General features: G+C 44.3%; 1 protein-coding gene across 3 annotated transcripts in view; it reads right to left on the bottom strand.

The window, feature by feature from the left end:
- ANKFY1 (ankyrin repeat and FYVE domain containing 1) overlaps positions 1-19,140 on the bottom strand; it is a 69,435-nt gene that overhangs the window by 13,650 nt on the left and 36,645 nt on the right. For 2 of the 3 annotated variants that reach the window (XM_027519577.1, XM_027519579.1), the window contains 12 exons: positions 18,954-19,103; positions 17,311-17,476; positions 12,022-12,226; positions 10,562-10,630; positions 10,154-10,353; positions 7,997-8,094; positions 4,559-4,790; positions 3,226-3,324; positions 2,833-2,986; positions 1,821-1,992; positions 858-976; positions 42-198 (listed from right to left, as the gene is read on the bottom strand). In XM_027519577.1, the coding sequence (XP_027375378.1) occupies positions 42-198; positions 858-976; positions 1,821-1,992; positions 2,833-2,986; positions 3,226-3,324; positions 4,559-4,790; positions 7,997-8,094; positions 10,154-10,353; positions 10,562-10,630; positions 12,022-12,226; positions 17,311-17,476; positions 18,954-19,103 (1,821 nt within the window). The remainder of the gene's footprint in view (positions 1-41; positions 199-857; positions 977-1,820; positions 1,993-2,832; positions 2,987-3,225; positions 3,325-4,558; positions 4,791-7,996; positions 8,095-10,153; positions 10,354-10,561; positions 10,631-12,021; positions 12,227-17,310; positions 17,477-18,953; positions 19,104-19,140) is intronic. The other variant, XM_027519578.1, reaches the window with a different exon arrangement.

The raw sequence follows: 19,140 nt of genomic DNA on the forward strand, positions 1-19,140 counted from the left end.
GGTGACCATCCCTCTACCCAGAAAAGAGAGACCCTCTATACCTGTGCATTTACATTGGCACCAAACTCCAAAAGACACTGGACTGTCTCTTCCAGCCCCCAGGAGGCTGCCAAATGCAGAGGGGTCTGCCCATCTCTGGCCTCTTCCTCTCCTTCCCCATTAGCACCAGGCTGTCTGGGACTATTCACATCGCAGCCACTGAAAAGAAGGGGAAATGAGAGGAAAGCATGCTGACAGGCGTGGAGCAGCAGCCTCATCCAACCCCACAGAAAGCCTGCTGCCGCCAAGGACTGTAGTCCTTGGTCTCAAGTATTGCTGTGTCCTGCTCCCATAGATTCTTCAGCAACTGGTCCTGGAGGCAACTTGGGTATCAGAACTCTTAAAAGCTTCCCAGGGGATTCGTGTGCATTTAAAGATTAAGAATCATGGCTTGAACGCTGTCCTGCACAACTTCACTCTGCACTCTCCCACACCTCCTGCACTCTGAGGCCGTGGAGGCTGTCATGGCTTCAGCATTGGGATGGAGTCTGGCAGAGGCGATTTGGTCTTCTCCACACCAGCCTCTTGGTCTCACTGTGTGAACAGGTCAGATCTGATGACAGGGGCCAATATGGGTCCCAAAGCAGGAAACCGGCTTAGTTTTTAGACTCTCTGATCTCGGCACACGAACCTCTTTCCTCATCAGACAGTCAAGTCCCTGGCTGCCCTGACCTGACAGAACAGTGACCCTCTCTAGTCTTCAATATGAAGGTCAAGCCAGCTACAGACATGTCAAGACTATAGTTGGAATAAGAGAGAAGAGAGCCAGCTTGCAATAGTCCAAACAGGATCTGAAGGGATACCCAGGCCTCTCAGACCTGCGAATGAGAAAGCAGGTGATGGGCTCGTTGTTCTCATCGATGGCTCTGTGCAGCAGCGTCTGCAGGCAGCCGCTCGGCCCTGGGCCCCAGCACGTGGCGTCACAACCATGCCTGACCTACAGGGAAGCACAGGTCACTCTCAAACGCTGCTCGGCAAAGCTGAACATGCTTATTACCATCTCTCAGCCCTAAGCTACCATTACGTACATTTTTCAGGTAAGATCCAGCTGATAGTTAACCGGTAATTATTTTAATCTGTACCATTCACGCGTTTTACAAACACTGATTAAAATCTGCTTTGGTGCAAGCTTGTGTACTAGGTTCTGTAGGAAGGATTTGAGAAATAAAAGAAAGATGTGTATGATCAGCACCTTCTAAAGCTGTGTCCTAGAAGGGACAGAAAACACAGACTAGTGCCTGCACACACACATACACACATACACACACACACACTCTTACTTATAGCCCCCAGTAACATATACTCTGCTAAGAACTGGTAATCTCAAGAACAACTGGCTAAAACCCTCTGGTGCAAAATGTCTTAAAAACCGCATTTCAAGCCCTTCAGAAAACTGAATGAGCTTTTGAGGTTACATCCGCTTTGGGGCTCTGTCTTCTGAATAAGGGGGACACTCCTGAGGTTTTAGAACTTATCACTGTGGTGACAGTCAGGGCAGCCCACAGCCAGCTAAGCCACCTCAGGAGAAGACCCCGGAGGAGGGGCCTTAACTCTCCTACTTCTTGGTAGTTTTCTTGATAAAGACAGCCTGAGAAAAGATGTGGGCCGTGACTATGTTGAACCCCAAGTTTCCTGAGCACGACTTTAAAAATGCTCATTCCTGACCCAATTTCCTACTTGGCAGATCTCCTGCTCATTATGATCACAGTGGAGGTGCCAAATCCAACTCTGACACAAATCACTCCCACATGCATGTGCAGCGGAGGCTGAGCTTGTCTCACCAGAGTGGATGCGATGTCTTCCAGGTTATTTGCCAGTGCAAGCCACAGCGGGGGGTTCCCCTGCTCATCCGGCACAGACATGTCAGCTCCTCGCGTGCAAATAGCATCCACGACGAGGGGAAGCTGATTCCTGATAGCCAGCTGAAGGGCTGTCTCCCCATCCTGAGTCCTGCTGGGACACGGAAACCAAAATAAACGTGTGGAGCTGGGATCAAATGACAGGGTGCCCTTCTGAGCGTCCCAGAGGCCAGAGTCCACTGTACCCCAAACACGCTTCACTTATACCCACCAATACTCTTCCAGAGAAATTCAACCTGTCAATAGCATCTGTCCCTCCTGCCTTTTAAAAAACGAGTATCGCCATGCTACCCTGTTGCACCCAACTGCTCAGCACACTTATGGCTGCTTCCACAGCCTCTGGATAAAATGCCACCCTGACCACCCACTTGACAAAACACGTTCATCCACTCAGTCATTGTAGGTCAGCTGACACTGAAGATAAATTCGTTTAAAAACAAAAATAATAAAAAAGTTTAACTGTGTATTTTTGCCCTGTAAGCCTTCCCTCCTGTTTTTGTTTTTGGTTTTTGTCGCACTACAGATCTTAGTTCCCTGACCAGGGACTGAATCCAGGGCCCCTCAGTGGAAGTGTGGAGTCCTAACCACTGGACTTCTAGGAAATTCCTCCTCGAGCCTTTTGATAGCTCATTTGTTGGAATGTTCTTCATTATGAAGTGAAATCCCTACTTGAACAATTGATTTCTGGATTGTCCACTTTGGTAAACTTTGTGCCATACTGTGCCCTGGTCTCAAAAGGTTCAAGTAAGACCGAAGTACACAATTCCCCCTTTGAGTTCCCCTTCTCAACACTGTACCTGCACTTTCTGAGAATTACTGTTTCTCTTCCTTTATTTAACAAGGAACAAAACTCTTCCCTACAAATGAGGCCATGCGTTTGAACCACGTCAATCAAACGTGACCTGGTGCAGTGGTGGACGCTGCTCCAGCCCACCTGACATTTATGTCCGCCTGGTGCTCCAGGAGGAAGAGGGCGCTCTTGCTGTCCTGCCTCTGCATGGCCATGTGCAGCAAGGTCTGTCCGTCCGACATGGTGTCATTGATGCAAGCCCCGGAGCCCAGCAGCTGTGCTGCGATCGTGTGCATGCCTGCAAAAGAGACAAGCCCCGATTAATGCTGGCTCAGCTTCTCCCACTTTCTCAGCCTCTTACTACAACAAACACGCCCTCCCGACTTCGCAAGGCCAGCAGTTTTCCACATTACTATAGGCTTAATCCAAACAGAAAGGCTAGTCTACACAAACGATTAGCTCCAACCCTTCCGCCGCCCTCCCTCGCACACCCACCCTCTGGCGCACGCCTGTCTGCAGCCGCTGACACTGCCTTACCAGTCCACAATGCCAGGCCCAGCACAGTCTGGTCTCGAGAATCCTTGAGACTGAAGTCCGGAATAATTTGCAAGTTGTTGGTGGCATGAAGAGCGTTAGCTACGTTTTTTAAAAGGAAAAAAAACACCTGATTTCATCATCCCATGGATCACACTGAAAGTACTCAAGAGAATGCAAGCTCAGTTCCAAACTGACTGACTGATCACTTCCATACAAAGAGAACTGACAGACCTTGTTGTGGGAAGTGGAAGCCGAGACGTTTGATAGTTTGGAGCAAAGCTTATGAGGAAAAGGAATGGCTGTAAAGGTTAAAACACTGGATGTTCACAAAAGGAAAACAGGCTCCGCTATGGAAACACACATTAATTTCTTGATTACCAAAAAGGGATCAAACAATGAACTGGAAACGTTTTTTTTAAACACTTAAGCCCTACCATCTTACACCTCCTGTGTGGGCAAAGAAGAAGGCAAAGCCTACCTAACACCCCACTTCCTCCCACAAGCACAGTGCTAAAGGATGCTGGCCTTAACAAGGATGCTGCTGCTGCTGTTTAGTCGCTAAGCTGTGTCCGACTCTTTTGTGACCCCATAGACTGTACCCCAGCGGGTTCCTCTGTCCATGGGATTTCTCAGGCAAGAATACTGGAACGGGCTACCATTTCCTTCTCGAGGGGATATTTTCGACCCAGGGATTGAACCCTCGTCTCCTGCACTGACAGGTGGTTTCTTTACCACTGAGCCACCCCTGGATGTTCACAAAAGGAAAACAGGCTGTTCATAACAAGGATGCAGGCAAGAATAAAACAAATTTCAGGGCAGGAAGGAGGAAAAACTGGAAAATGACATTCTGAGGGAAATCAGCCTCCCACATGGCAGGGGCTTCCTTGGCCCCCTCCTTTCTGGCTCCTCTCTCATGGTTCACTTGCCAGGGAGGCTCAGAGGTGGACGAGAGGGCTGACCGACTCGTGGAAGACCGGTGGTAACAGTTCTCAGAGACAGTGCTCACAACGAGGCAAAGCTCTGCTCGACCTGCCCCTGAAGTATGTCCTGGGAAAAAACCCCCAAAATAAGAGAGGGGAAGTACAAGGTTTTAACACCTTAACCTCACAGGTGAAGTGGGCAGGCCCCGTCCTACAAATGTACACAGGAAAAAACTGTAGCCAGAACCAGACTATACACTTATCTGGTTGGACCTCAAAGGATTTTTTGGGTAAGAAAACTCACCAATAGGAGAAACATCAACTGTGTCATTGTAGTTAATGACACAGTTCAGAGGTCACAGTGATGGGTAGTAACCCCCATCTTTTGGGGACTAGGACCCCCAAATTCCTACCTTTTTGCTCCAGGATGACAGACACCACATCTGGATGATTATAGGCAATTGCCATGTGCAGGGGCGTCTGCAGGTAGACGCTGCTGTCCGCTGAGCTGGGCAGGGACATGGCCTCCTTTGGGGACGGCAGGGCCTCCTCCGTCTGCAAGTTTGGGTTGGCCCCCTGCTGCAGCAGCTCTGCAGTGAGGTTGGCCAGGCCATGCCGACAGGCTGTGTGCAGCGGGGTTTCTCCCTGAATGGAAACAAGTGGCCCTGGTCAGAGCGCTTCAGACTGGGAGCCCCTTTGCAAAGGGATGAAGCCAGCCTATGCGCTGTGACACAGGTCCCCAGCGCCAGATGCAGCCCTGGGCTCATCCTGTCACCAGTTCCATGACCTCTGTCCCACGTGCTCCTCAGGTCTCCTTTCCCTCCCCCACACTGTGCCATCATCCCAGATTCCTCCAATGTCCTCCCAGCATCCTCCAAACGCCCTGGATCCTCATCTTCTGCATTTCCACCCTTCACTTTGCTTTTATAATTATTTTGCTAATTATAAAAATAATACATGATTGTTATTAAAGAACTATCACAGATGACCCTCAAGCATCACTAAAGTCGTGCTGTCTGTCGACCACCACACTAAGCCCTGCTTCTCTGACCAGTTCCTATCAACTTCATCTGGAACTCTGATGAAGAAAAGACCCTCTTCTCCCACTTTTAAAAATTAGAAACATTGTAAATTGGCATTACAGGTACCTGATTCAATATTCAAAAGGTACAAGAGAATACAGTGAGAAGAAGCTTCCCCTCACACCTAGCCCCCACCACCCAGTTATCCTCCCCTGAAGGAAGCATCATGGCCAGTTTCGTGTATCTATCAAGTGACAGAACAGCCACAGGGAGACATACACACGCATATGCATGTGTGAATACATACACACGTACACATGGAGACACACGTGCGACTTTTCACCCACATAAATGGGAACGACCATCAGTACCCTGCTCTGCACCAGCTCCTACTGAAGCAACACATACTTATTGAACAAGTCGAGTCCAAGAACTTTACTTACAAGGTTTGCTGTGAAAAATAACAAGAACCCACCTTCTTTTTCCTTAAAAAGAAAATTTTCTTTTCCCAAAGGGAAAAAAAAAGTGAAGTAGCTCAGTCGTGTCCGACTCTTGCGACCCCCATGGACTGTAGCCTACCAGGCTCCTCCATCCATGGGATTCTCCAGGCAAGGATGCTGGAATGGGTTGCTATTTCCTTCTCCAGGGATCTTTCTGACCCAGGGATCGAACCTGGGTCTCCCGCATTGCAGGCAGATGCTTTACCGTCTGAACCACCAGGGAAGTTGCTTCCCAAAGGGAACCACTTTGAACTCTCTGAGCTGGGTTTTATAATTTCCTCATTTCTACCTAATGACTTTTATTTCTGCCTCTTGATTTTCTGGGTCCTGGATTTCCTATAGGTCCTGCCACTGTGATCTCACTGGGTGACAAGGATTTGGCTCCTTCCCCTCACCAGCCCCGGGGGACTCCCCTCTCCCCATAGAGCCTCCTCCCCGGGGCAGTCTTCTGCTCCAGCCCTTCTCCCCCACACAGCCTCCCTGGGTTCGCTTAGCTACCCCTGTGGCTTCTACCAGGATCTACAAGTAGGAGACTCTCAAACCCAGCTCCCCAGCCCCTGTGTGTACACCCAATTTTCCCACTGCTTACAGAATACTCCCACCTGAATGTTTAAAAAGGAGTTCTACAATCACAAAATGGAATTCACCCTTTCCACAACAATTCCTCCCCTGGTCAGTTCCCTCCTTCTCTTCTCAGGTCCAACAACTCTCCAACCCTTGCCCCTGAGAGCCACAGAGGTCCCATGGACCATCACACTGCAGTTTCCCCTGAAACCCATCCTGTTGGGTCCAAATCCAGTATGAGAGGTTGGGATAAGCCATTGCTTATCCAGATGATTCCCTCCTGGCTCCAGCCTGGACCTCCACTCTGCCAGCCAAAGGTGAGAAGGTACAGCTGGGAGACATTGTAGGCCTGTGAGAGGATGTTTTTCAAGTTTGAGAAGCAGCAGAGCATGTCTGTAGCTATTAGAAATGAACAGGGGGCAGAAGGGATGATACAGCAGAGACAGACAGAGGCAGAGATACATGATGGCAGGAACAAATCCAAGAAACCAGTCACTGGTGCCTATAGGCCATGCCATCATTCTAGATGGAGAGCAGGCCAGCCGTGGGTTTAGGAGCGGATAGATCAGTAGGTATTTAATGGTGAGAAAAAAAACAGCTCTGCCCTCTCCCCTGTGCTTCCATGACACATTGGATTGTCTTCTACACTAAGCTTACTGTTTACTGCCCTGCCCAGCACTGTTGAAAGAGGTGCAACTGCATGTCCTAGGGCCTGCATCAAAATACTGACTCCATTACTGACAAAGTTAACTTATGGTTAAGCCACTTAACCTCCCAGAGTGTCAAGGCTCTTGACTCTGAAATGAGGGATTTACAGATGGTGTTAATGTCTCTTCAATACATGCTGCTTCTAGATCCACTGTGAGAACTGAAAGGGATAATAACCTTAAGACTCCTGGCACAAAGCAGTTATAAAATGAACATGATCTTAAAGATGAGCACATCCTCCCTGTCTGAAAATTATAAAGTAAAAATAACTATCATGTTGTTTCTAAAATCCCAGATGCTACACTAATAAACACTTAAATTTATTTCTTTTTATCTTATATTAAAGAAATAAATTTCTTTCTTTTTATCATATATTAAAGTATGATCTTTAATTTTACTTTCTGAAATCAATACTAAGCTCACTTTACAGATGAGAACTGAAGCTCAGAAAGGTCGAGCAATTTGCCTGAGACCATGTACAGCAGAAAGGGAAGTGGGAAATCTGGTAAAGCCAGAAACGTCTGACTCAATCCACCACCCTTTAACACTGCGACATCTGCCTTGGCATCAGACGCAGACTAAATAAACATGCACACAGGAAAACCTTCAGTTCAGTTGCTCAGTTGTGTCCAACTCTTTGCGACCCCACGGACTGCAGCACACCAGGTTTCCCGTATATCACCAACTCGCATCCATCCACTTTGCATTTGCTAAGGAAAACCTGAAAACCTTAGCAAATGCAAAATGTTATAAAAAACTAAGATGCTAACGTGATAGGTCTGTGTCCATGTCTGCTAATCTATAGTAGCCGTGAAGTCCACAGTGTACTGTTTAGGACCTGACATCACAAATGCTTAAGAAGTGGTTGAATGAATCAACCAACCAATATTTGAGGATAAAAGCATTGGATACACGCTGGTTTTTTAACAATGTCCACGTATTCTGTTTTTTTTAAACAAACACTGAAGAGACTCTAATCTGTTTTTTCCTACCCGTAGGCCACTGCCATTTCTTCACAGAGCAAAGCCGCTCTGTCTGGCTGCCCTGTCATGCTTACCCACTTGTTCCTGTGGTTGACGTGGGCACCATTGGTTGCCAGGAAAAGAGCCGCTGCCTCATTTCCTGCTTCAGCTGCCCGCTGTAGTAAGCAATTTCCTAGGAGAAAATGGGCATATTCATTCTTTCATTTGCATAAATTAAAAATTAGGTCAAGTTCACATCGCAACACACCCTGCCTTCCCCACCACCTTTCACAGCTGACAAGCCCACACCAGAAGTGGGTACCACTTAAGTCCACACAGGCCTTCTCTGTGTGTGGACAAACCAAGATGAGCCTGGGTGGGGAGCAAACACTTGGTCTGGAAGTCAGAAGACAGGCACTCCTTCCTGGATTTGCCACTAGCCTCCACCCAGGACCAGAGGGAAGTTACATCTCCCTACTGGGGTTGGTAAGAACATCTCTCAGCAGCAGGGCTACTGACTTCTTGGGCCAGCTAATTCTTTGCTGTGAGGAGCTGTCTTGTACACGGTGTGATATTTAGAAGTATCCCTGGCTTCTGCCCAAGAGACACCAGGAGCCCTCTCAACCTTACTGTGACAATCAAACTGCCAACAGGTGTTGCCAAGTGTTGCTTGGGCAGTGAGGGCTGGGACGTCATCTCTGAGAACCTCTGGGGTAGATAACCATTCTCAAGACACTGTGAGCTGAAGTTCTATCAGAAAATGCTCCTTAAACACTTGTTTTACTCCTATAGCCTTAAATATGTTTATTCTTGGCCTAGAAATGTTTTAGGTAGCACTGCTTTCTAAATAAAAATCTTAGGAAAAAAATCAGTTTTTTTTTCTTCCTTTCCTCTCAAAGTGGTTTTAGTCCTAGAACACTACTGTCTCTTTCTATTAAAATTTATGCCCTTTTTGGATAAAGACAAAGTCTCATGTTCTACAGCTATGTTATTTGAAAAGCCCAAATTAAATACCAGTACTAAAAACAAGGTAAAGCAATGAGACAAAATAGTGCTATGTTATTACATGTACGTGAAAACCGCAACAAGGAAAAAATAATATTCCTGAACTTCTATTAAAACTCAAAGTATGTAAAGTTGACAGAACTGGCAAGAAATGTTAACAATCTTGCCTGCAGCACAGTGTGGCCAAAAATAAATGAATTAAATAAAATTCTGTGTGACAAATAAGAAGTCTGCATGAAGTATGAAACAACAGCTGTCACAAAGGAAAGCCACTGTTTTAACTGCAAACTGAACAATTTTTTTTTTCATGGAACACCATTTTTACTTGAAAGAATGACAACTAATAAGCTATGATTATTCAAAAATGAGTATCTGGTAGACATTTTCTTAAAGTGAGCCTCTTTAAGAAATGTGATTCTAAATAAATGATCATTTTGAAGATCTGCATAACCCAGTCAAACAAGATTTTCCAAACTGCTAAAGCATGATGTTACAAAATCATGTACGGAGAAAAGATCCATTCGAAGCACATACAGACCATGGATTTTAATATAACAGTACAAAAAGTTCATTGATATAGCTTCAGATTCCATACTGCAACTAACTTTAAAAAAAGTATCCTTTGATAAATTCTGTTTGCTACAGTATCAAACAAATACATCCACAATTATCTGAAAAGGCTCTTAAAATATGCCTCTCTTTTCCCACTACTAAGTGTGTGATGGCGTATTTTTTTAACCAAACAACGTATCTCAGAAGACTGAATATAGTTGCAGATATTAGAAACCAGGTCACTCTTCCAACTAAATTTTGTTTTGAAAGTTATTTTTCATAAAAAATGTTATACATTAACATAAAATGGTTTGTTATTATTACTAATTAATACATTTTTAAAAAATTTCTCAGTTTAAATTTCTAATATGGTAAATACCAAAGATATCCACTTAAACAAAAGCCCTTTGGGATATGATTTTTAAAAGGGTAAAAAAAAGAGTTCTGAGTCCAGAAAGACTGAATCTCACTGCATTAAACAAACAGAAGTGTTCCAGCTTAACAGGCTTAACTTAGGGTCTGGCTAAATTTTTTGAAGCCCAAGATCAGACTTTTTACTACGGTTAAAATTAAATACAAAATACTTCTCATAACAGCATTCCTCTCAGTTTCTGAAGTTTTGGTAAAAACACTGACAAGTATTTCATGGAGTCTCAGAATTGCGCATCAGCTCTTAGGGGTCTTCTGTGCTTTACCTGTTACTGTATCAGGTGCATTGGTGTTGCTGCCGCGCTGAATGAGCCTGGCTGCAAAGCTGTTTTCATCAAATGAAGTCCCGTTCACCACAGGGAGGTCTTCGAAGGGGTTTACGGACTGGTCGGAAGACACAGTGATGTACTGCACGGCAAGCCACAGAGCTGTGCTGCCCTCGTGGTCTTTCAGCTCTAAATCTAACCTGAAATGAGGAAGCAATGTGAACACCGAGTACAACTGTCTTCAGATGCTTTGTACTGTCAACAGTCTCATTCTGAAGGACATTTTTTTAATCTTACTTTTACTTCTTAAAATTGATAGTGCTAAAAGACATTTTATGAGCATTATCTTTTACTCACAATCCCACCCTCCCAACAGCTCCTTTCATTGCTCCAGGGCTCCCTACGTACTGTTTACACTGCAGCAGCTGATTGAACACGTATTCATTCCTGGCCATGATGGACAAGTGTAAGGGAGTCCTATGGGATGAAAAAGAAGAGGTGTCAATTCTGGACATGCCCAATTCAGGACCACTCACAGCAGGAGGTGATTAGAATCCACAGGAAATTCCACATTTCTGCCACAGTCTTTTTCTACCCTGGCAAACAATTTTCCAAAGCCATGACCAAGGATCAAAGGATGAAAATGGATTTGATTATATGTTACAATTTATTCAGTAGCCAAAAATACAAGAATCAATGAAAGGAAAAGATATTAAAAAAAAACGCTGACTCAATGAACGTGTATATACTCGTGTTTTTGAAACAGCAGTTTCTGCCATAGGTACGCCTACTTTCACCTACCTATCCTCCACAACTTTGACATTTTTTTTCTTCCCACACTTCTCTGTTAGACTCAAACACATTCTGAGTGGCAACAGGCAGGAACTGACTAAAATGGCAGTTTATCACTTGTCACTGCTTTTATTTAGCCCTCATGTGCCCTGAAGAAGACGCCACCACAGAGCACAGGGACTCCCGGGCTGGCATCTATCTCAGAGCTACAGAAATCACAGTTTATTGCAGCTGGAAGGAAAAAAATTAAGGACAATCATCAGAAGGAGAAAAAAAATCTTGAGAAATGAGATAATTATGATATTACATTGAGTCCATGGACAGCCATCTTATATAAGTACCTTAGCCATCACACAAATCTATTTTCCTATTCCAGCCACCTCACGGTTATTTTTTTAGAGGGTTTTTTGAAGGTATAAAATACTGAGCTGCTAGGATAAAAATTGGGTCCTCTATTGTTGGTGCTTCAGGTGGCTTAACTCCCCTTCAATGCCTCCCGCACTACTGTTCCAAAGACAAGCAACCCTTTCTCAGATTCCAAAGTTTAAGGAATCCTCAGTCGAATATTTCTGGGAAGGGACAAAAGGAACAGGACACAACTGTCAGTGCGGAAAGGGACGTGCTGTGGCAGACAGCAAACTATGCACGTAGAGATGTCGAAAGAGGCAGCATGTCCATGAAGGTGGAACTGGGGTTAACAAGATTAGGCCCCACAGAAACGAAACAGACTGCTCTGTGATAGCGTACTCTTCTTCAAGGTATCCGATTAGCTCTGAAAAACACGAGGGAAGAAAGTTCCCTGGAGGAGACGGACTGGATGACCACTCTGGAGATGCCAAAAACTGCTTAAAAACCCAAGGACCGCAGTTACCCAAAAGGGAAACGGCTTCCCCGTGTGCCTCCGGCCTTAGTCGTCTCTCATTTGCAAAACAAATCAGTGTCTGTGACTTCAACAGGATTCAGACTGAGAAATGCTGGACTAAAAACCATGAGGTCCCCATCTGCCAGTAACGTGCCACCAGAAAATAACACTCTGGGAACCGTCCTCAGGGCGGCCGACCTGCACCCCGGCTTACCTGCCCTTGCTGTCCTGCATGTTGGGGTTCGCACCAGCCTGCAGGAGGGCCTCTGTGAGCTGTGCCATCTCAGACATCACAGCTGCCGAATGTTTCTTTGAATTGTACGATGCGACGAGGTGCAATGGTGTCTCCTGGGCACCCAATGTGGCAGCATTGACCAAGGCCCCATTCTTAATGAGGAAAGTGGCAGCAAAGAGATCTCCTTGAAAGTAAACAAGAGAAGAAATGGTCACAGATGACAACAGTCGGGCTGAGCTATTCTGACCAGTGCTTCCTCAAAGGTACTGGTCAGTAAGTGTAGACAGAGAACATCTCATCATTGAGATCGTGGACTTAACATACTCAAATTCAGCCACTGACTGCCTGCTATCATCCGTCCCAACCCCTCGCTGCAGTATCACATTACAATCTTAAGTATACCAGGCTTCTATCCTTCAAATTCTTCTGGTCATCAACTCTCATAAAGAGTTCCAAAGATTCCTCCCCAACACAATTTACCTCCCTCCCTCATTCCTGATCACAGTCTGTCCCTAAGCAGTACCTGCTTGCCTTTAACCTGTTATACTTGCAATGGCTCTCACAAAGGCATTTATGAGAAGTTTTCTATCTTGCAATATCATTTCATCTTCTTCAGCCACACTTTTGTGCTCTGAACATTGAGAAGGGGGTTAGGATTTCAGGAGTGGCCAAGCTCTCAAGTCTGTTATCTGGATTCCTGTGCTCATTTGCATCTGAATAATATGAGTTTTATCTAGTCTTCTTAAACATGGAATTTCAAAATCAACTGGAATTTCTCACCCACTCTATTCCTTCTTCCAAGGGACTACCTTGCTGCTGGAGTGTGTAAGCTCTGGCAGTGAGGGCGGCTAGGCTACCAGAGGCCCCATGTATTCTGGTAGGACCGGGTCTGATTTCCTTTCTTTTTTTATAGTTTTTAAAAAACTTTTTTTGGCTATGCTGGGTCTTCATTACTGTGTGGGCTTTTCTCTAGTTGTGGTGAGCAACGCTTGGGTTTCTCACTGCAGTGGCTTCTCTTGTTGTAAAGCATTGGCTCCAGGGCATGCAGGCTTCAGCAGGTGCAGCACATGGGCTGAGCAGCTGCGGCTCCCAGGCTCTAGAGCTCAGGCTCAATAGTTGTGATGTGTGGGTTTAGCCGCTCTGCAGCACACAGGATCTTTCCAGATGAGGGATCAAACCTGTGTCTCCTACACTGGCAGGTGGATTCTTTACCACGAAGCCACCAGGCAAACCCTGATTTATTTTTGTATCCATCCACTGTCTTATATGTAACAGACATCAGGGAAATGTTTGGGAGGAAAATGGATTAACAAGTTGAGGCTATAAGGTTCTACTTTAACTGAATGGCTCCAATTCCAATCAGTTATGATCTTGGGTAACTGAAGAGTTCTCTAACCAGCCCGTTCTGAAATATTTTCATTTGTGCCTGATTCTTTTCTTGGGGAGGGCAGGGGAAAATATAATCTTTACCAGAATTGTGTGCAAAGGACCAAAGCTTAGATTTCTTTACAAAAAGATGTCGGTAGAGCTCTGAAAGCTCTGAAAGCAACAGGTAACATGTATATCTGGGGACTAGGCTGGTCGCCCTTTGCTGTCCATATGCACATAGATGTTTTGGGGTTCTCATCTGTAATATGGACAAATCCCACAAAGATTCAGTCTAGAAGAGAATATATAGAAACAATACATCAGCAATAGAATCAAATATCTTAGAAAAAGCTACCTACATTCTGAAAGTGGAAAGAAAATTTAGAATTATGAGGACACAGAGCCTTAAAATGACAACCCTGATATATAATGTACTGGACGAGAGGTGAAATATGGTTTACCTTTAAGCTTGGCATATATTCCAAACTAAATAGTTAACAGACAGTAAAGCTAAAGTAAGGTGTGTCAATGAAACACTTACAATACCACTTACAATACACTATACACACAGAGGACAAACTGGGGCGAGACTGCATACAGAAAAGGGTACAGCATCAATGGCCGGATTCAGGTGGATGGCATGATAAATTTTTTTATATATCTTAAGCCCTTTTAAAAAGAAACATAGTTTTTACATTAGATTTATTCTATTAATAGGAGCCAAAATATTTTTTAAAAGTTTATACATATATGAAAATGAAGTTGCTCAGTTGTGTCCGGCTCTTTGGGACCCCATGAACTATAGCCTACCAGACTTCTCCATTCATGGGATTTTCCAGGCAAGAGTACTGGAGTGGGTTGCCATTTCCTGCTCCAGGGGATCTTCCTGACCCAGGGATTGAACCTGGGTCTCCCACATTGCTGGCAGATGCTCTATCCTCTGAGCCACCAGTGAAGCCCTTATACATATATACATACATACAATATATGCACCCCACACAAAGAATTATTTAGGAATTATTGGAAACTGAAAATTGACACTGTTTTGCATTAACAGAAAGTCAGCCCATGGATATAAAACCTAGAGGAAACAGACAACTGACATCAAAAAAGCAGAACAAAGGGAGGGAACAGAAAATGCCCAAAGCACCATTTATAAAGTTTTTTGACAGTAAGAAAACTTGTAATACATTTTAGAACAGTTTCTTTCAGAAAATCGTTAAGAAAAAATTGCTTGGTGCTTAACAGTTCTGGTTACTTCATCACTTCACTCCTCAACACTGCCAAGGAAGGAAATGAGGCATTATTATAATGACTTGTCCATATAAAAATATTCCTAACAATGCGGTTAATGTTTTTAAGAAAATCCACACGCAATTTTTCTTTCAATGAAGCTCTCTAACTGAAGTTTCATTCAGGGACCAGGCACTAACTTTCATTAAATAATTAAATTTCATTAAATTAAATCCAGTGGCTTAAAGCAATACAAACTTATTATCTGGCAGTTCTATAGGTTGAAAGTCTGGTATAGGCATCCCCCATCTAAAAGTTTTTCTGTTGTCAAAAACCAGATCCAGTTTATCAAAGGATAAAGCATCTCATATCAAAGGAGATAGCATCTCTCTGGTCACATGAACATCCTCTAGGCTCACTCACAGACTCATTCTTTTTTCTTTTTTATAACAATCTCCCTCTTTTACAGACACATTCTTGATATAAACTGATCAGTACACTTGGTTATTAGGATGATCACTGAGTCTTCTGGTGAGAGATTCTAATGTGTGCCCACAACCAGACCAAAATCTCATGTATTAAAGAGCTTCACTTATATGATAATGAACTTAAAGTAAGGTTAACAGTCAAATTTTAAGTATATTACTCAATTCAGTCATGTGGGCAGGTCAACAGACTGACAGCTCAAGCTGAAGAAGAAAAGTGAAAAAAGATCCTTACAGTAAATGAAGTTGGTGATGGCATTTCACACAGGGCAAGGGAAGAGCCTACCACATGGCAGTCACTGGGTTGAATGTGTTACTGTTTCACAGTCTCCCAACAACCAGTAAAGCGAAATAATTCTCACTTTACAGGTGAGGAAAGGAGACTCAGGAACGCTTATGTGATTTGTCTAAGACCACAGAGTAAGTGGACAAGCCAGGATTCAAACTGTGGTACCTCAGGCTCCAACGCCAGCACTCTGTCCTCCACACCATGCCACACTCTGCCAACTGAGCAACAATCAAGCTTATTATGCCCACACTGCAACCCCCATGCTTGCAAGCAACTCATAAATTCAGAGAGGAAGACTGAATCATCTGAAAATAAGCATCAAAAATGCATCACCAGTTCTTGGCAATTCTTGTAACCAAGCAATCATCAAAATATTTAATAACTCATCAAAGATGTTTTTTCATCACACATAAGAATTTAAGTCCCTAAGAGGAAATTCTGATACATGATCTGAGATTGTTTTTTTAGTAACAAGTGTATCTGTTTCCAAAATAAACATCTCAGACACTGAACAGTATGGGAAAGAATAGTTCCCGATGCAGTGGAAACTTTTCCCACTGCACACACACTCAGTGTTAAGCACCCAGCGGCTCTGTGCAGTGCAGCGGGATGCTTGGGAAAAAGGCATCTGCTCTTGACACTCACATACTCTAAGGATTTCCTTCTCAATGATGAACAAAATTTTCCTCTTCATCAGCCAGCAGGCTTAACACTCTAACACATGACTCAGAGGGAGATTTATATTAAAACTTGCCCAAAAAGGGCAAAGCCACAGCTGCAACAGGACCATATTTGAAATAACAACACCCCCACCAGCTAGGAGCAACTTGTGAACAGCAAAAGCTCAGCAGAGATAATAACACAATAGTAATGCACAACTGGAAGGTTAAATACACATTATTAAGATGTGGAGAAACCAGTGTGTCCTGATTTTGATGTCCACATGTAAACAAAATGTGGCCATGGCCAAGTACTTCAATCAAGTCATCCATCCCTCTATAAAATGAAGGCTCTGAGTCATCTGACAGCTTTCAGGCCATATTGGAACTCTACCCCTATATGGCTTCTTACTTTCTGTCCAAAAAAATGACTCCGGCAGGGGCTTCCCGGGCAGTCCAGTGGTAAGACTCTGTGCTGCCAATGCAAGGGCTGTGAGTTTGATCCCTGGTTGGGGAACCAAGATTCCACATGCTGTGTAGCAGGGCCAAAAAAAAGAAAAAGACTACTGCAAAATAGAGTCAGGCAGGATCCATTTGGGACTTAAGAATTAAGGCCATGGGAAAGACTGGTACTTTTCCCCCTTTAATTCAGTAAGATGAAAATGCTTTGATTGTAATTCTGCCACTTACATAACTTCCCACTATTAATGACAATGTACTCAAAAAGATCTATAATTTCAAATAACTTTCCTAGAACAAAATGAAATGTTATCACTTTGCCATGCTAGATGAGAAATCCAGTTTGTAGAAGTGAATATTCTGAATCCTAGAATAGGTTTTAATATTCGTGTTCCTGGAACTTTCCTTCTCTGCAGTAACTGATACCAGTAAAGTCTTCCTGGCACAATTTCTGAAGAAAGTAGTATATTGGACGAGCAAGTAACACATTGACTGCTTACAAGTAAAAGATGCTTTTTTTCTGTAAGTACCATCTCTCTAATCTTCTTCTGGGGGTCCTAATGACACTCTGAAGAGCCTAACCAACAAGGCATGAGGCAACAGCTCTTCAGTCTCTCCTGTGACCCACTGATCACAAATTCTGTTTGCTGCCTGCTAAGTACAGACTCGAGAAGGCTTTGAGAGTCTATGGAACAGGGTCAGAGAGTCTTTGAAACTTACTTGGCTAAAAGTAAAACTGCCCGCAGAGAAAAACATAAAATACACTTCTTCCTACCTCTTTGGATTCCTTTATGCAACAAGCTCCAGCCGTTCTTGTCCACCATGTCCACGTCAGCTTTGTGATTAACCAGCGTGGTGGCGATACTCTCCAGACGTCGGGAAAGGGCTAGATCTAATGCAAGGTCTCCGTTATGATCCAACTCATTCAGTTTCCCGGGGAGCTGCATAGAGAAATTCCTACATCAGCACACAGTCAGTAGAGAAGACAACTGAATCTCGGGCCTTGATTCATCAGTATCATCTCATACAATATCAGATTTTAGTCCTATAACTTACTACAGCTTACTCTCCAAATTCAACTGAATTCACAAACTTCTCTTGGGCCTCCTCAGGGCACATGCCTTTCCGGGAGCCCAGGACTAGCAGGGATCACAGAGCAGGTGCAAACACCATGGAAGATGACACAAGAGGGACATGCAGATGATGCTGCAGGAACACAAGTGCCAGGATGGAGGGTCAGACAGCCTGATGGGGCCCAGCTCGCATCTTCATGAAAGACTGCGGCTTAACTACCTCATTCCTCCTGGCAGTTTAAGGTCTCCCCTGATTCTGGATACCCAGGATAAAACACACGACAGACACCTGTTTAGAGCAGCTCCATTTCCCCTAAGGCAGTGCAGTAAGCAGAAGGACCGTTTCCAAATATGTCCATGTCCTAATCCCTAGAACCCGTGACTATGTCACCTCACATAATGAAAGGCTCTCTGCATACGATTAAGGTTAACAACCCTGTAATGGGGAGAGGACCCCAGACCTGCAAGGAGGGCCCAATCTATCTACTCACGTGAGTCCTTAAAAGCGAAAGAGGGAAGCAGAAGAGTAGATCAGACAGATGTGACATGAGAAAGACCAGATCCGACATGTTGGTTTTCAAGAGGGAGGAAAGGGGCCCTGGGTGAAGGAACGTGCTGGCCGCTGGAAGCTGAGAATGGCCCTGACTCAGCTTGCAGCCAGGAAGAAAATGTGCATGCTGGTCCTACAGTTACCAGAAACTGAGTTCTGCCAACAACCCAAGCAAGCACGCTTCCCTAGAGCCACCAGAAAGGAACACAGCCTGCCAACAACCGGACTTCCAACCTATAAAACCACAAGATAATAAATTTGCATTGCTCTAAGCCACTGGGTTTGCAGTAAATTTTCCAAAAATATTTATTTATTCATTTGGCTGCTCTGTGTCTTAGTTGTGGTACACAGGATCTTCAGTTGTGGCATGCAGACTCTTAGTTTGGCATGTGGGATCTAATTCCCTGACCAGAGATCGAACCCAAGCCCCATTGGGAGCAGAATCTTAAGTCACTTGGCCACCAGGGAAATTCCAGTTGGTGGTAATTTTTGTGTGTGTGTGTTTATTTATTTTTGTGGTAATTTCTAACAGCGGCAAAAGAGAAACTAAAACAGGTATCAGTACCTGAAAGTTAAGTACTGCTGAAATGACAACCTAAAAATGTGGAAGTATCTTTGGAAGTGGGTGATGGACAGAGGGTGGAAGAATGTTAAGTATGAGGGGAAAAGCTCAGGTGGCTTCGAACAAACCACTGGTAGAAACATGTGCATAAAAGACCAGGAATGGCTCAGAGGAAGTGAGAAGCATTATAGAGAAGAACAGGTACAGTGCAGTTTGGGGAAAAGGCAGAGTACCTGTGAGTCCATTTCAATTAGATAAAGAAAGACCACGTCTTCTCTCTCTACTTTGATAGCTTTATGTAATGGGTACTCGGTCTTGGACCTGATCATTTTGTATAACAACTGAGCACTCATGCTGCTGAAGTCCTCTTTCCGTAAGTCATCCTGTGGATTAAAAAGACAGTGAAAAGCAGAACAGATT

The sequence above is a fragment of the Bos indicus x Bos taurus genome, chromosome 19, assembly GCF_003369695.1.
Source record: "Bos indicus x Bos taurus breed Angus x Brahman F1 hybrid chromosome 19, Bos_hybrid_MaternalHap_v2.0, whole genome shotgun sequence".
In the NCBI taxonomy this organism is placed as follows: domain Eukaryota; kingdom Metazoa; phylum Chordata; class Mammalia; order Artiodactyla; family Bovidae; genus Bos; species Bos indicus x Bos taurus.